This window comes from Sarcophilus harrisii, chromosome 4 (assembly GCF_902635505.1).
Source record: "Sarcophilus harrisii chromosome 4, mSarHar1.11, whole genome shotgun sequence".
NCBI lineage: Eukaryota > Metazoa > Chordata > Mammalia > Dasyuromorphia > Dasyuridae > Sarcophilus > Sarcophilus harrisii.
Genome location: NC_045429.1, coordinates 183,044,571 through 183,058,188, shown reverse-complemented (window position 1 = coordinate 183,058,188; position 13,618 = coordinate 183,044,571). Strand labels below are relative to the sequence as shown.

The following is a 13,618-nucleotide window of genomic DNA, read 5'->3' as shown; positions in this document are numbered from 1 at the left end:
TACCCTTCTATACTCCACTTGGATATCCTTTTCCCTCCTCTCATTTCTTTATAGATTCTAGAGGGTGTTATACCAATTTGTGTATATGTGGGTGTGTCTATTTCCCTCTTTAACTCATTTCCAAAGTGAATAGGATCTCAGAATCACCAGCCCTTCTTCCCTAATTCTCTGTGTTCAGTCTTATTCTCAAATCTCATTTGTATAGCATACTACTGTTTTTATCTTTTCCTATGTTGTGTCACAGTTTCTCCAGCATTACACCTACAGCATCTTGCTTTTTAGAATCACCTTTATGATTCCAATGATAGCTTCAGAATATTTGAATTTTGTATGCCAAAAAAACTGAGCAAGACAGAGATTAGAGATCAATTCAATGGTTTATTAAATGGAGAGAGATACTGAGACCAATGGATCCATGGTTGGTCCCAGGGCTGGACAAGACTATCATCTCAAAGAATCCAGCCCTGAAGTACTCAGAGGGCAAGCCTTTTATGGGATAACAAGAACAACGACACAATGGGGGAGGTACCTGGGTGGCGATAACCTAATGGGGGGAGGCCCCTAGGATGACACAATGGAGGGAGGTTACTGTTATTCTAATGACATCTAAAATGGATAAAGGTTTATCCTGTCAAACATTAAGAAGGAATGTCTATAACCTAAAGATATAAAACCTTTATCTCATCAACCATTTAAGAGGGAAAGGTTATAACATGAGACAATTGTCCTAAATAGGACAATTGGAGAAACTGGGTCATGACATTAAAAGGGAATTTTGGTACAACAGTAAAATTTTCTCTTTGATCTGGGGTTTTTGAAATTTAGCAATGATGTTCCTGTATGTTTTTCCTTGTTAGGCTCTCTTTCAGGTGATGATTTGTGGATTTTTCCTATTTCTATTCCCCTCTTATTCTATCACTTCAGGACATTTTTCTTTAATTATTTCTTGTATTATTGTGTCAAGATTTTTTTTCTGGCCATAGCTTTCAAGAAGTGCAATTATTCTTGTTTTCTCTTTTTCATTTGTTCTCCAGCTCTGTTGTTTTTCTTATGAGATGTTTTACATTCCTTTCTATTTTTTCATTCTTTATATTTTGTTTTATTATTTTTTGGCCTCTTATAACTTCCCTGACTTCCTCTTGCCTAACTCTAATTTTCAAAGAGTCATTTTCTTCCTTAAGAGTCTGGATCTCCTTTCTACTTGGTTGACTTTCTTTTCATAATCTCCTTGTTTTTCTTGGATGGTGGTTCTTTTTTTTTTTTTTTTTAATTTTTCATCAATCTTTCTAATTTTTTTTCCTAATGTATAAAACAATTTAAAAAAAATTATACATGTACATTCTTTTTTTAAAAAACATTTCCTTATAAGTAATATTGGGAAAGAAAAATCAGAACAAAAAGGAAAAAGCATGAGGAAAAAAACAAGAAAAAGGAAAAAAGTGAACATGTAGGTTTAGATAAGTCTCTATTGTTTTCTCTGTGGAGATGGATGACATTTTCCATCTAAAGTTTATTAGAATTGTCTTAGAACACTGAACCACTAAGAAGAATCAAGTCTGTCATAACTGATCATCACATAATCTTACTGTTGCTGTGTACAGTGTTTTCCTGGTCCTGCTTATTTTGCTCAGCATCAGTTTTTTTTTTTTTTTTTTTTTTTAATAGCCTTTTATTTACAGGATATATGCATGGGTAACTTTACAGCATTAACAATTGCCAAACCTCTTGTTCCAATTTTTTACCTCTTACCCCCCCAACCCCTCCCCTAGATGGCAGGATGATCAGTAGATATTAAATATATTAAAATATAAATTAGATACACAATAAGTATACATGACCAAAACATTATTTTGCTGTACAAAAAGAACCAGACTCTGAAATATTGTACAATTAGCTTGTGAAGGAAATCAAAAATGCAGGTGGGCATAAATATAGGGATTGGGAATTCAATGTAATGGTTTTTAGTCATCTCCCAGAGTTCTTTTTCTGGGCATAGCTGGTTCAGTTCATTACTGCTCCATTGGAAATGATTTGGTTGATCTCGTTGCTGAGGATGGCCTGGTCCATCAGAACTGGTCATCATCTAGTATTGTTGTTGAAGTATATAATGATCTCCTGGTCCTGCTCATTTCACTCAGCATCAGTTCGTGTAAGTCTCTCCAGGCCTTTCTGAAATCATCCTGTTGGTCATTTCTTACAGAACAGTAATATTCCATGATATTCATATACCACAATTTATTCAGCCATTCTCCAACTGATGGGCATCCATTCAGTTCCCAGTTTTTAGCCACTACAAAAAGGGCTGCCACAAATATTTGTGCACATACAGGTCCCTTTCCCTTCTTTATAATCTCTTTGGGATATAATCCCAGTAGTAACACTTCAGCATCAGTTTTGAACTCTTTTGAAGATTTCTATGAATTCTTTTTGGATAGGTAACCATTTAATGTTACTCTCTGGAGTAGGAGAGATTTTTTTTTTTTAAATTTCACTACCCCCCTTTGAAGATGTTGAACTTCCCTATTCCCATTGTAGCTTTCTTTTGTTAAACTTTTTTCTTCTTTGCCAGCTTGTTTTTCTGTTTATTTTCTTTTGTTTTGAATAAGAGCCTATTAGTGTAATCACAACTAGTTCTGGGGTGGAAGAAATGGTGCCTCTAGCTTCAGATCTTCTTTCTGTTCTCCACTTTGGTTTGGAATTTCAACCAAGAACTTCACCCTTTTGTAAATGTCTGAAGCCAACCCTTGGAGGAAATCAGCAGAGCCTGGAATTTTCCAGTCTACTCTACCATCTTTTTAGAATCCTAAAGTCTAATCAAAAACTTTCTTTATTCATTTGAAGAAGGAACTGGACTACATGAACCAGAGCCTCTTCTGGGAGAGATCATTTTAGAGTGAGAATATTTCAATACATATAGTTTGCACAGTTATAAACCTGATAATGAGGGGCAAAAGCAACAATGAAACAAGTGTGATTCATAGCAAAACTTCACGATAGGAACATGAATAATAATACCTGCTTGTCTAAATTCAGACACTACCTGGTTCCGGTGTGAAGCAATTCTGGGGTTTTGTTATGACTGTTTTCATCTGGAGGGTGAGTACAAAGGATGGTTGCCCAGCTCAGGTTGCTTGCTGGAGAACAGGTTAGTTAAATAGTTAAAAGACTAACTAAAAAATAGTTAAAAGAGAGGAGTAAAAAAAAAAAAAAAAAAAAAAAAAAAAAAAAAAAAAAGAGGGTCGTTTAGATATAGGGATCCTGAGAAGTAAAGGAGCCAACTTATAGGGAGAGACTGAAAAAAAGTGAATGGAAATAACAGCGCAAAAAATCCGCCTCGAGTGGATGAGTTCAACGCTGGAATATAAAGGGTTTCCTTCTGCGTGGAGGAGAGCCATCTCCCTCTGTGAGAACTGAGTAAGTAAATAGCACAACTGAGTCATCTTTCAGTGACTGAGAAACGAGAAAAAGGGGAGGTTGTGCGAGTTTCAAGGTCCAACACCAACGCGGATCTTCTTCCTCCGAAGTTAGCGTTTTTGGTATTAGTTTGTCATTCTATGTAATGAACGCTTGTTGAGCTGAAGGGAATGGGGCTCTGACTCACAGCAACCTAGATGGTTGTATCGAGTGCTAATCAAGTTACCCCCTTCTCTGGGTTAATTGGCTTTTGGTAGGATGGAAGGAGGGCAAGATTGAAGCGTGAGGATGCTGTACAACCTTGGGCAAGTGACATTGCCAATCTAAGTCACACGAGAAGCTTGATAAGGAAAGCAAGGGAAGGGAAAGGCGAGCCGGAAGAGAGCATGCGCCAAAGCAGGTGTCGCCTTTTCCCAGCATTCTTCCTGGGTGTGTCTCTCTCCAGACGTTGCCCAACTCTTTGGTCTGGGGGGGGGGGCCGAGGGCTCGCGCCTCTCTCCCACGCACTTCGCAGGGTAGTAGCTCCTCGCCGGGTGCAAGGGCTGCTGGGAGCGAGCCTCTGGGGTCTCGGGGAGGGGGCGCCGGGCGGCCGCCATTTTGGATTGCGAATCCGTCAGGCGAGCGAGCTTTCCGCCGGGGGGGGACGAGCGCCGCTGCAGTCGGCTAGGGCGTCAGTAGCGACATAACGAGCAGCCGAGCGTGGAACCTGGCTTTTCGATGGGTAAGGGGCAGTGACGGGGCTACTCATTTCAGGGTTTGGGCCTTCTCCGGCTGGGGGAGCTGGGAATACTTCCCTGGAGCTTCGGAGGCGATTGGGGCAGCTCCGGGTTGACTGGAAAACCCTGCGGGGGTGGGGGTGGGGGGGTGTATGTGTAAGGGAGAATCCTCGGGTGCCCCCTTGTCCTTGGTCTTGAGGACGCTCGTCCCCCCTCCCCCCGCTTCCCCCGCGGGGTCGTGGCCTTTCGGCATCCTCCCCATCCCAACTCTGGAGTTAACCCGCGGGGGGTCCTCCTTTTCTCTTCCTCCCTTTCTACGGGCTTTTCTCTGGTTAGGGGAGGTGAGTGGGGGGCGGGGCGGGGCAGGCCGTGGCCTTAAGCACCCTCAGAGGCGGGGCGTTTGAGTAACAAATCTCTCTTTTCCTGCCCCTAGTTTTCGCTGTCACTGAAAACGCTCTGGTTTAAATCGATTTCTGATTTAATGCCAGTCGAGACCCTTAGGATTAGACCTTCCCTAGCTAGCTCCGATTGCTTGCCGGCCCTGTCCTACGATAAGATTCTTACGTGGGTAATTTAAATTGAAAAGTCTTAAAATGAGGGAAGGAGCGAGCATTTACTAAGCGACTGCTATGTGCCACTTAGTAGGTTAAGAACTTTACAAACGCATAGTGTGCTAAAAGAATACATGACATAAGATTCTGTACTAGATTGAAATTGCTTGTTACAACCGTAACAATTGATCTTCCAGTAGGATCGTTAAATTTCCTCGTTGGTAAACAAGAAGTTTAGCAGTGGAAAGGGGTTTATTATGTCTCATTTATGTCCAGGATAGTCATTTTAAGTATTGCTTCATTAGCTAATGGTAGGCTTACTTTTTTTCTAGCTATTTATATCTGCTTATACTGCTGAGTTAAATAGAAAGGGAAATTGTAATTTTATTGATATCATTAAATCAGTAGCAGAATTAGGATTTTTTTAAATCTAGTCTTTTCTAGGATCTAAATCCTTAGCTGTGTTTTAGAATTTTTTTTTTCCCCGAGTAAGAATGGAGTAAACAGAAAATAAGTACATTTGTTGGACAAAAAGGGAATAAATCTTATATAAAACAGACTTAAGGTACTTGATTATCATTCCTGGCATTTAAAAATGACTGTTTTATGAGTCATCAGGCTTTAAAGTACAGCCTCTCTAAAAGTTATATTACTACAAATGAAATTGCATCATTGAAATGAGTCATGCTCAGAGAGGATTTAGAGAAGCTGAATGATGTTAGTTTTTTTGATAAGATAGAGGATTGCAAACATGGATCAGTTAGTCCGGAAAGAGGAAAACGAGTAAACTGTTCTTTTCTTTTCTTTTTCTATTAATATCTTTATGTAGAAAGATCTTACCACAACTTAAAAATTTGTGTATAATTAGTGTTTTGAAAAAGGATACAATGAAATCTTCATTTCTGAAAAATTATTTACTATTTATTGAACCCATAACTATTAATTTATTTTACAATTATAAGATATCATTTTTACCCTCCATGCTGTTATGGTATTGTTAGAGATATAGGATCTGTACGTATGAAATAAATTGAGGATGACAATGTTTCCACTAAGAGTTTATATGTGTTTTGAATAATAATGTGGGTCCATGCACTATTGCTAAATACTATTACAACATGATTAGTGGAGATAGCACTGGAGTTGAAGTCACTAGAAATTTGGCTTTGAATCACATCATGACAGTAGGGATGTTACTGTGGATGAATCAAATCACTTAACTTCAGTTGAATTTCTTCACCTGTAAAATGAAGACAGTGGTGCCTCAAGTTGCTGTAATGCAAACCATATCAAAATCCTTAACAAACTGAAAGGTGTTGTATATGTTTGTTCTTAGAAGAATTCAACATAATTTACAATATAAATGGGCATATTTAATTTAGGTGAGATTTCACATGCATAAAGTAGCATTTGAATACCAGCTGTAGTAATAATAATTACCACTTAGATTGAACTTTAAGGGTTGTTAAAGCACTTTAATCGTGTTAAACTCATTTTGATGCTCATGATCCTAAAAGGGAGATCCTCTAAATTATCCCTTTTACAGATATGGAAACTCAAGAGAGGTTTACGGATTTCTTTCCAGGGTCACATAACTATAAGTATCTGAGGTAGGATTTAAACTCGTCTTCCTGATTCCAAATTCAGTACTCTATCCTGTTGCCTACCTTTCTCTATTCAGATGGTTAGTAATCAGGATGGCAGATCAAATGTCTTAAATATTTGATCTCTTATTCCCAAAATATTTGATTATATTAATCTAATTTTTGCACTGAGGGGAAAGCCATTGTTCTTGATGCAAACTTTTTATACAATGATTTTGTTGGACAGTTTAAACTTAAATATAACATCTCATTGTCTGGAGTTTCATCTTTGTGATTGAACTTTTTCTTCTACTAGATGCCATGGCAAGCCCAGGGAAAGATAACTATAGAATGAAAAGTTACAAGAATAAAGCATTAAATCCTCAAGAAATGCGTAGACGAAGAGAAGAAGAAGGAATTCAGCTTCGAAAACAAAAAAGGGAAGAACAGGTAGGTTTCTTTGATATTTACTTGTGATTTATCATGTAAACATTATTGTGTGTTGTGGGGAATTTTACTACTCATTTGAAGATGATTGATTTTGTATTTATTAAATGTAAGGATTATGCCTGCTTAACTTGATTACATTCTATACAGTCTCTTGGCAAACTAAGAATATGTTTAGAGTCTTTGTCCTTAACAAAGGAAAGGAAAGGGATGGCAGGATTGTTTAATCAAATCTCACAAACTTTCAGACTAAATGCATCAATAGAGAGAATTTCCACATCAAGAATTTCCTGTGTTCTTGAAATCATTTCTCCAGACTGCCATATCTTCTCTCCCTTTCCACAAAATGACTTGGCCAGTCTGAAATACAGAATATTTTAAAAGAAGTGAAGTTGTAAATTTTTTTTAACCTCAACACTTAATATAATTTTTTTTTTCACATTCACTATTCTTTTGTGTTACAAAGAATACAGATAAAGTCTGTACTTTCAAGGAGTTTGCCTTCATGTGGGGGAGAAAAGTACATCTGTGTGTCTGTAAAGAACAAATATATAAAAAGTAGTTTTGAGCTAGCTTAAGAAGGAAAGAGTTCATGTAGAAGCTAGGGTTTGAATTGTGTCTTGAAGGAAGAAGATTTGTAAATGAGAAATAAAGAGTGTATTCTAGACATATATGACAGATAAGTACCAAAACTTGGATATGGAAAATGGAATGTCTTGATGGAAAAACAGAGAAAAGGTCAGTTTGGTTTGATCACAGAGTGCAGGAAGACAAAAAGTGTCAGTGAGATTGGCAAGATAAGTTAGGCAAGGTTGTTAAGATCTTTAAAGTTTAAATTTCATTCTAGAGTCAGAAGAGAGCCACTAGAATTTATTAAACATAAAACTGAGCTAATCAGATCTGTCCTTAATTAAAATAACTTTGGCAACACAATGGAGAATGAACTGGAATGGGGGAAAGACTTGGTTCAAGGAGACCAATTCAGTGTTTTAATAATCTAAAAAGTAGTGAGAGTCAGAACTAAGATAGTGATCTGGTAAGTAGAGAGGAAAGGTTAGATAGAAACTGAAAAATTAAGCAGCTGATTGTATTTGTGAAGGGAGGATAGAGTTTGGGGGAGAGGGAAGAAAAGAGTGAGAAACCCAGGGTGATGCCAGCATTACAAATTTGAGAGATGGGAAGAATGGTGGTGCCTTCAACAGAAATGATTGATAGGCTTTTCTTCATTCTTGAAGAGGATCAAATAACAACACTCTATAAAAGCCAAGTTGCAATGTGTCTGATTAACTGATAGGAGACCAAGATGAACTTAGAATGCTCTACTACTACAGGGTGGACACAAATAGTCCATGTGAACATTTGATGTGGATTCTACATCTTGCATTTCTTTTGAATTTCTTCAGTTCTGCTTTGCTTATAGAGCATAGCATCTTCTATGATGAAAGCTTGCCATATTGGGCAGTCCTTTGTCAGTGTTTCCCATGTCATGCAATTGATTCCAATTGGTTCTTCTTTCTATAGCATTCTCTGTCTTCTTTCTTTTTAAAAATTCTTCTTAAAGTTTTTATTTTCAAAATATACATATGGATAATTTTTCTACTTTGACTTTTGCAAAATCTTGTGTTCCAAATTTTCCCACCTTTCCCCCCATCTCCTCCCCTAGATGTTTGCCTTGTTTTTACCCAGCCTTAATCGCCGATTAGGTGTTGCCTGAATCAGACTGAGATCTGTTAAAGACCTTAGCTTAAAAAGGCCAAGCTCTCCCACTGCATCCAGAGCCATGTTTAAACTCCTGTGCATATTTTATCATTGGACCCTGAGGACTCCAGAGGAGGAAGTGAGTCTGATGACTTTGCATAATCCTCCCCCACTTAAATCCAATTCACTTGCATGTATGGCATCACCTCTTTGAGACTGAAAGACAAGGGCTGGATATAAATTTGGGAATTATTGGCAATAGAAGTGAGCATTAAATCTAAGTGAACTGATGAGGCTTAAGAGAATATATAGAGATAGAGTAGTAATGATCTAGGATATGATGTTGGGGAATACCCTCAATTAGGGGATATGAGTTGGATAATGGACTAGTAAAGGAGCTTGAGAAAGAGCATTCATCCAGGTAAGAAAACCAGAGAGAATGGTGATATAAAAGCCCAGAGAGAAGAAAGTATCTTGAATGAAAGGATGGTCTGCACTGTCAGGATTCAATAGTACTGATAATTTGTGAGTTATCATTAGTAATTGGAGGGAGAGCAATTTTAGCTCATTGATAAGATTGGGAGCTAGATTGCTAAGAGTGTAGGAGTGAGGGAGAAGAAAGGAAGTAGAAGCAATAAATGTAGAGAGCTTTTTCTTAGTTGGCTGACAAAGGAGAAAACTAGGAGGATCATTTGAAGGGATGAGAATTGCCTGAGATATATGGAGTTTATTCAGAAACATTCTCTATTAACCCCCCTGCTCATTCCTTTCGGTACTGATTTTGTTGCTCTTGAGTCATATCAGTCTTGTCTGACTTCTCATGACCCCAGTTGGGGGAAACATTGGAATAGTTTGCCATTTCCTTCACCAGTTCATTTTATAGATGCGGAATAAGTGCTCTATTCACTTCACCATCTAGCTACCCTGTTTTTACAAGTAGTAGGCATATAAATAAATGTTGAATTGAACCACTTGAATTGAGCCAATGTTTACCAAATTACATTCGTTTTTTTTTTCCTTTGGCTTCATTTAGCTGAGTTCTAAGCCTCAGTCAAAAGGAGAACTTTGCTCATTTATTCCTATTCTCTTATACTTAGCAACACAATAACTTGGGGGTCAGTAGTGATGCCATTTGCCTAGACCTCCTTCCCCTTCCTTATTCTTTATTTCACATTGACTAGATGTCTTTAGGTCTCTGTATGCTGATGAATAGCAAATTTACTTATCCAGGTCTAACTTCTCTGCTGGCTCTCACTTCTCCAACTGGATGCTCTCAAGACATCTTAAACTCACCATGTCCATAACTGAAATTGTCTTTTCCCCTAAACCTTCCCTCCTTCCAAACTTCCCTGTTATTATCTACTTTTCCCTATCTCCCAGGCTTGAAACCCCAGACTTGGAACCTACATGTTATTCTTGATTCTTCACTATGTTCTCCTCTTTCCCTTCTTCCCATATCTAATCCGTTGTCAAGACTTGTCAGTTTTACCTTTGTGACATTTCTGAAATGTGCCCTCTTTTCCCTGTTCCTGCTACCGTCCTCATGTGGGCCCTCTTCTCACTTGTGGAGTACTGCAATAATTTTCCCAGTTAGTTTGCTTGCTTCAAACCTTTTCCCACTTCAGTCTATCCTCCACTTAGCTGCCAAAGTGATTTTCCTAAAGTGAAGGTCTGACATACAGTACTTCATTGTACGTACCAACAAAGTGCATTGGCTCTCTGTCCCCTCTAGGATTAAATATAAAATCTTCTGTTTTCACATTCAAAGCCCTTCTTTAACTTAGCACTTTCTTTCTTTTCCCCTTCACAATTCTTAAATTTTATATCATTCTTCCTTCCTCCACTTCATTCCAGTGACACAGACCTTGCTTGGACAAGATTGCAGAATCCTGACTGGCCATCCCTGAGTTCAAGTTCCAACTAAAATCCCACCTTTTAAAAGAAACCCTTCCTAATCCTTCCTTCTACTTCCTTCTCTCTGTTGATTATTTCCTGTTTATCTATTTATGGTTTGTTTATACATAGTTTTCATGTTATCTTTCTCATTAGACTGTGAATTCCTTAAGGGCTGAGACTGTCTTTTGCCTTTCTTTGTATCCTCTATACTTAGTCTAGCATCTGGCTCTGTGTAGGTATTAATTAATTAATGGTACTATCAGCTCTTCCTTATCAATAGTACTTAGTTGGATGGAGATTACTTAAAGAAAGAAAAGATCCAAAATTATATACACATAATTAAGGATGTTTGACAGTGATTATCTGACACTTCATTCCTTTATTTTATAACATGATCTAGTATTGAAAAATCATAAGTAGAAAGTGATCAGAAATATGACTGTCCTGTCTAGCTTTTTTAGTCTCATAATATTAGATTAGGTTCTACAAGGCTCTACAAAGCCCATTTAACTCCAATGTATATCTATCCTTTTTTACATATAATCAATTTGAGAAGATGATGTGTCACAGTAGTTCATTTACAATTTTGATTTTTCGAAGATTGTAGTGTGGCACTATTTGTAACCATACAGAATTGGTACAAGATTTAAGTGGAAAAGATGTATCTCTCCTCCTTTCTTCCCCTGTAAACCCTCCCCCCCCGCCCCCGCCCTTTTTTGGCTTCAGATCATTAAAAATACTATGCAGTTTACCAAATGTTATTCAGCCTATTTTGTTCCTCTTAATTGAATCTTACCCTGATTCATTCTTCATATTTAGCTCCAGTTCCAGATATATGAAATGAATAACTAAATATCATGGTTACATAATCAGAATAATAATCATTTTTCATCAATTCAGTTTTTTTCTCACCACACCTATTGTAATTTTCTGATCTTTTCTATCTCATCTCTTTATCTCATTGGTCTGCTTATATTGTTGAAGAAAATTTTAAAAATTTAAATTTAAATTTTTTTTTAGATGTAATCCAAGTAATTACCTAAAATAAGTTAATATTGTTCCATCCCAAAGTAGAGTTGTTCTTTTCTAATTTTTAATGAATTTAACAGATAAATTCTCTTTGAGAAACAACAACTTTGACATAAATTCTCTTTGACAAACAACAACTTCTGTTAATAAATTATCAAGCTGCTTCCTGATGGCACAGCTTCTCTGGCTACTTTTTCCAGTATTGGTTGCACTTAAATTCATACATCTGGGACTCACTGAGGATGTTGAGATATTCTTTGCTCCTCATTGTCACTTCCAGGATCTCCCTCTTACCATTATCACTCAATAATCTTTTAAAAATATATATATATTTTTAATATTCAATCTGTATCACCTAGTCAAGATTCTGATAGCTATTATTGACAGACCTCTAGGATATTTTCCTCCCAGGAAACATTAGGCCTACTGTTAGCTTGGCTCTTGTATCCATTATTGAGGTGAGGAATCATTGAAGATAGGGGCCCCATCCTATCTTCCGCATCAGTATAAGCAACAATTGTTGACCATCTGCCACCAACAGTCACATAGGCACAGAAACCCTGAGAGTCAGCACTCTCATACTAATCGTCCTTCCAGCAGAACCATTATCTGGGGAAGAAACTCATGTGGAGAAGGGGCCAGTCATCCCCACCAGTTGTCAATCAGCTGCCATGTACAGATCAGATAACTTGGATGAAGAAACAGTGCACACTGAGTCAGGAACAGAAAGCATTATGGGCCAGACAAGTCATATTTCTGCCACCATCTTGACCGTCATCTCTCCTTTGACCTTGATAGAAACAGCCCAGGACTTTGAATTCAGTAGCCTGAGGAGTAGCATTATTTGTCTTTGAGGGGAAATTAATATGTATGACTTTTCCATCTTATTTGCAACTTAAACCTTCCATATATGTTGTCTATCCCATTATAATAGGAGCTGCTTGACATTAGATACTGTCTAGCTTTTCTGTTTCTATCTCTAGTTCTTAGCTTAGTATTTTGTACATATTTTGTGCTTAAAAGATGCTTATTTCATTCATTCTTTCCTCAAAAAGTTTAGTGCTTGACTCACTGTCTTTATCTTTTCCCAATTCCTGCTCTTATATTAAATTATTTCATCACACATACTAATTTTCCCTCAAATACCCTAATCTTTTACTCAATTTATACATTTCCCATGACCTCATTTCAACTGTACACATTTGCCACCACCAACAGTTGTTCCACTTAAAAGTTCATGAATTTTGAGATTCTTTATCTGATCATATTCTCCTGTTGTTTTACCTCTTCCCCTGTCTTGCAACCACCAACCCTGTTCTTTATTTTCCAGTCCCTCTACCTCCATTTCTTTTCACCCTGCCCTAGCTACATTTTCTTAACTTGCTCAAGTCTTCGATGAACTATTTCAATTCTATATTATCCTTTTCTCTTAAATATCTTGCTTCCTTATTACTGGCCAAATCATAGTCTTGTATTAATTCCATAATCTTCTGCCTCATGCTGAATGAAGCTAGAGAAAATCATGAAACTGCTGACTGGATACAAATTTATGTAACATAATCTCATCTGGGTTCTCGTTATAGGAAGGCAATCCTTTTAGAAGCTCTGATATACTTACTATTCTACTTGCCCACAGGGCTTTTCTAAATTTTTTTTAACCTTTCTTAGGTCTCCCATGGCTCTCACTCTACCAACTTTTTAATGTTAATGAAAAAAATTTAACTAATTGACTAAAACCTCCTTCTCTTCATTTCAATTCATATGTCTTCCACCACTATTTTCTCCTTCATTAATGTCTTATATAAAAAAGTGCCTTTCTCTTTGCCATGGCAATATCTAGGAAAGGGAAGGGAAGTAACGAAAAAAAAAAAAAAAAAAAGGGGAGGGCTCAATTCATGTACAGGTGATTCCATGCAATATTGATTTCTCCTATTGTTTCCACTCTTAATAATCTTCATTCTCTTCCTGTTTGCTGATTTTCTTCCCATATTTGAAGAACATTTACTGTCCTTTTACTGTTCTCCTTGAGAACACTATCTGTAGTAGACCTTTATTTCCTTTCCTCTCACTCTCTTAATACTGTAATTTGACTTCCAGCCTCATCATTAGAATGAAAACTACTCTTTCCAAAGATGCCAATGATCTTATCTGGCCTTTTTTCAGTCCTCTTCATATCTGACCTCTCTGAAGCCTTTCATCCTATCAGTTGTCCTTCACCAAGGTTGTACTCACAAACTGTAGATGTCCTCCAGGATCTTTCTTGGATCCTCTTTTCTTCTCCCAC

General features: G+C 37.3%; 1 protein-coding gene across 3 annotated transcripts in view; it reads left to right on the top strand.

Annotated features, from left to right (window-relative positions):
- Positions 1–3,347: 3,347 nt before the first annotated feature.
- The window catches only part of KPNA5 (karyopherin subunit alpha 5), a 52,991-nt gene continuing 42,720 nt past the window's right edge, over positions 3,348–13,618 (top strand). Inside the window, exons 1-2 of one of the 3 annotated variants that reach the window (XM_031964370.1) lie at positions 3,348–3,414; positions 6,581–6,714. In XM_031964370.1, coding sequence (XP_031820230.1) covers positions 6,586–6,714 — 129 coding nt within the window. In that variant the 5' untranslated portion in view covers positions 3,348–3,414; positions 6,581–6,585. Of the gene's footprint in view, positions 3,415–3,914; positions 4,136–6,580; positions 6,715–13,618 lie in introns of those variants that run through there. The other 2 variants (XM_031964368.1, XM_031964371.1) reach the window with 2 other exon arrangements.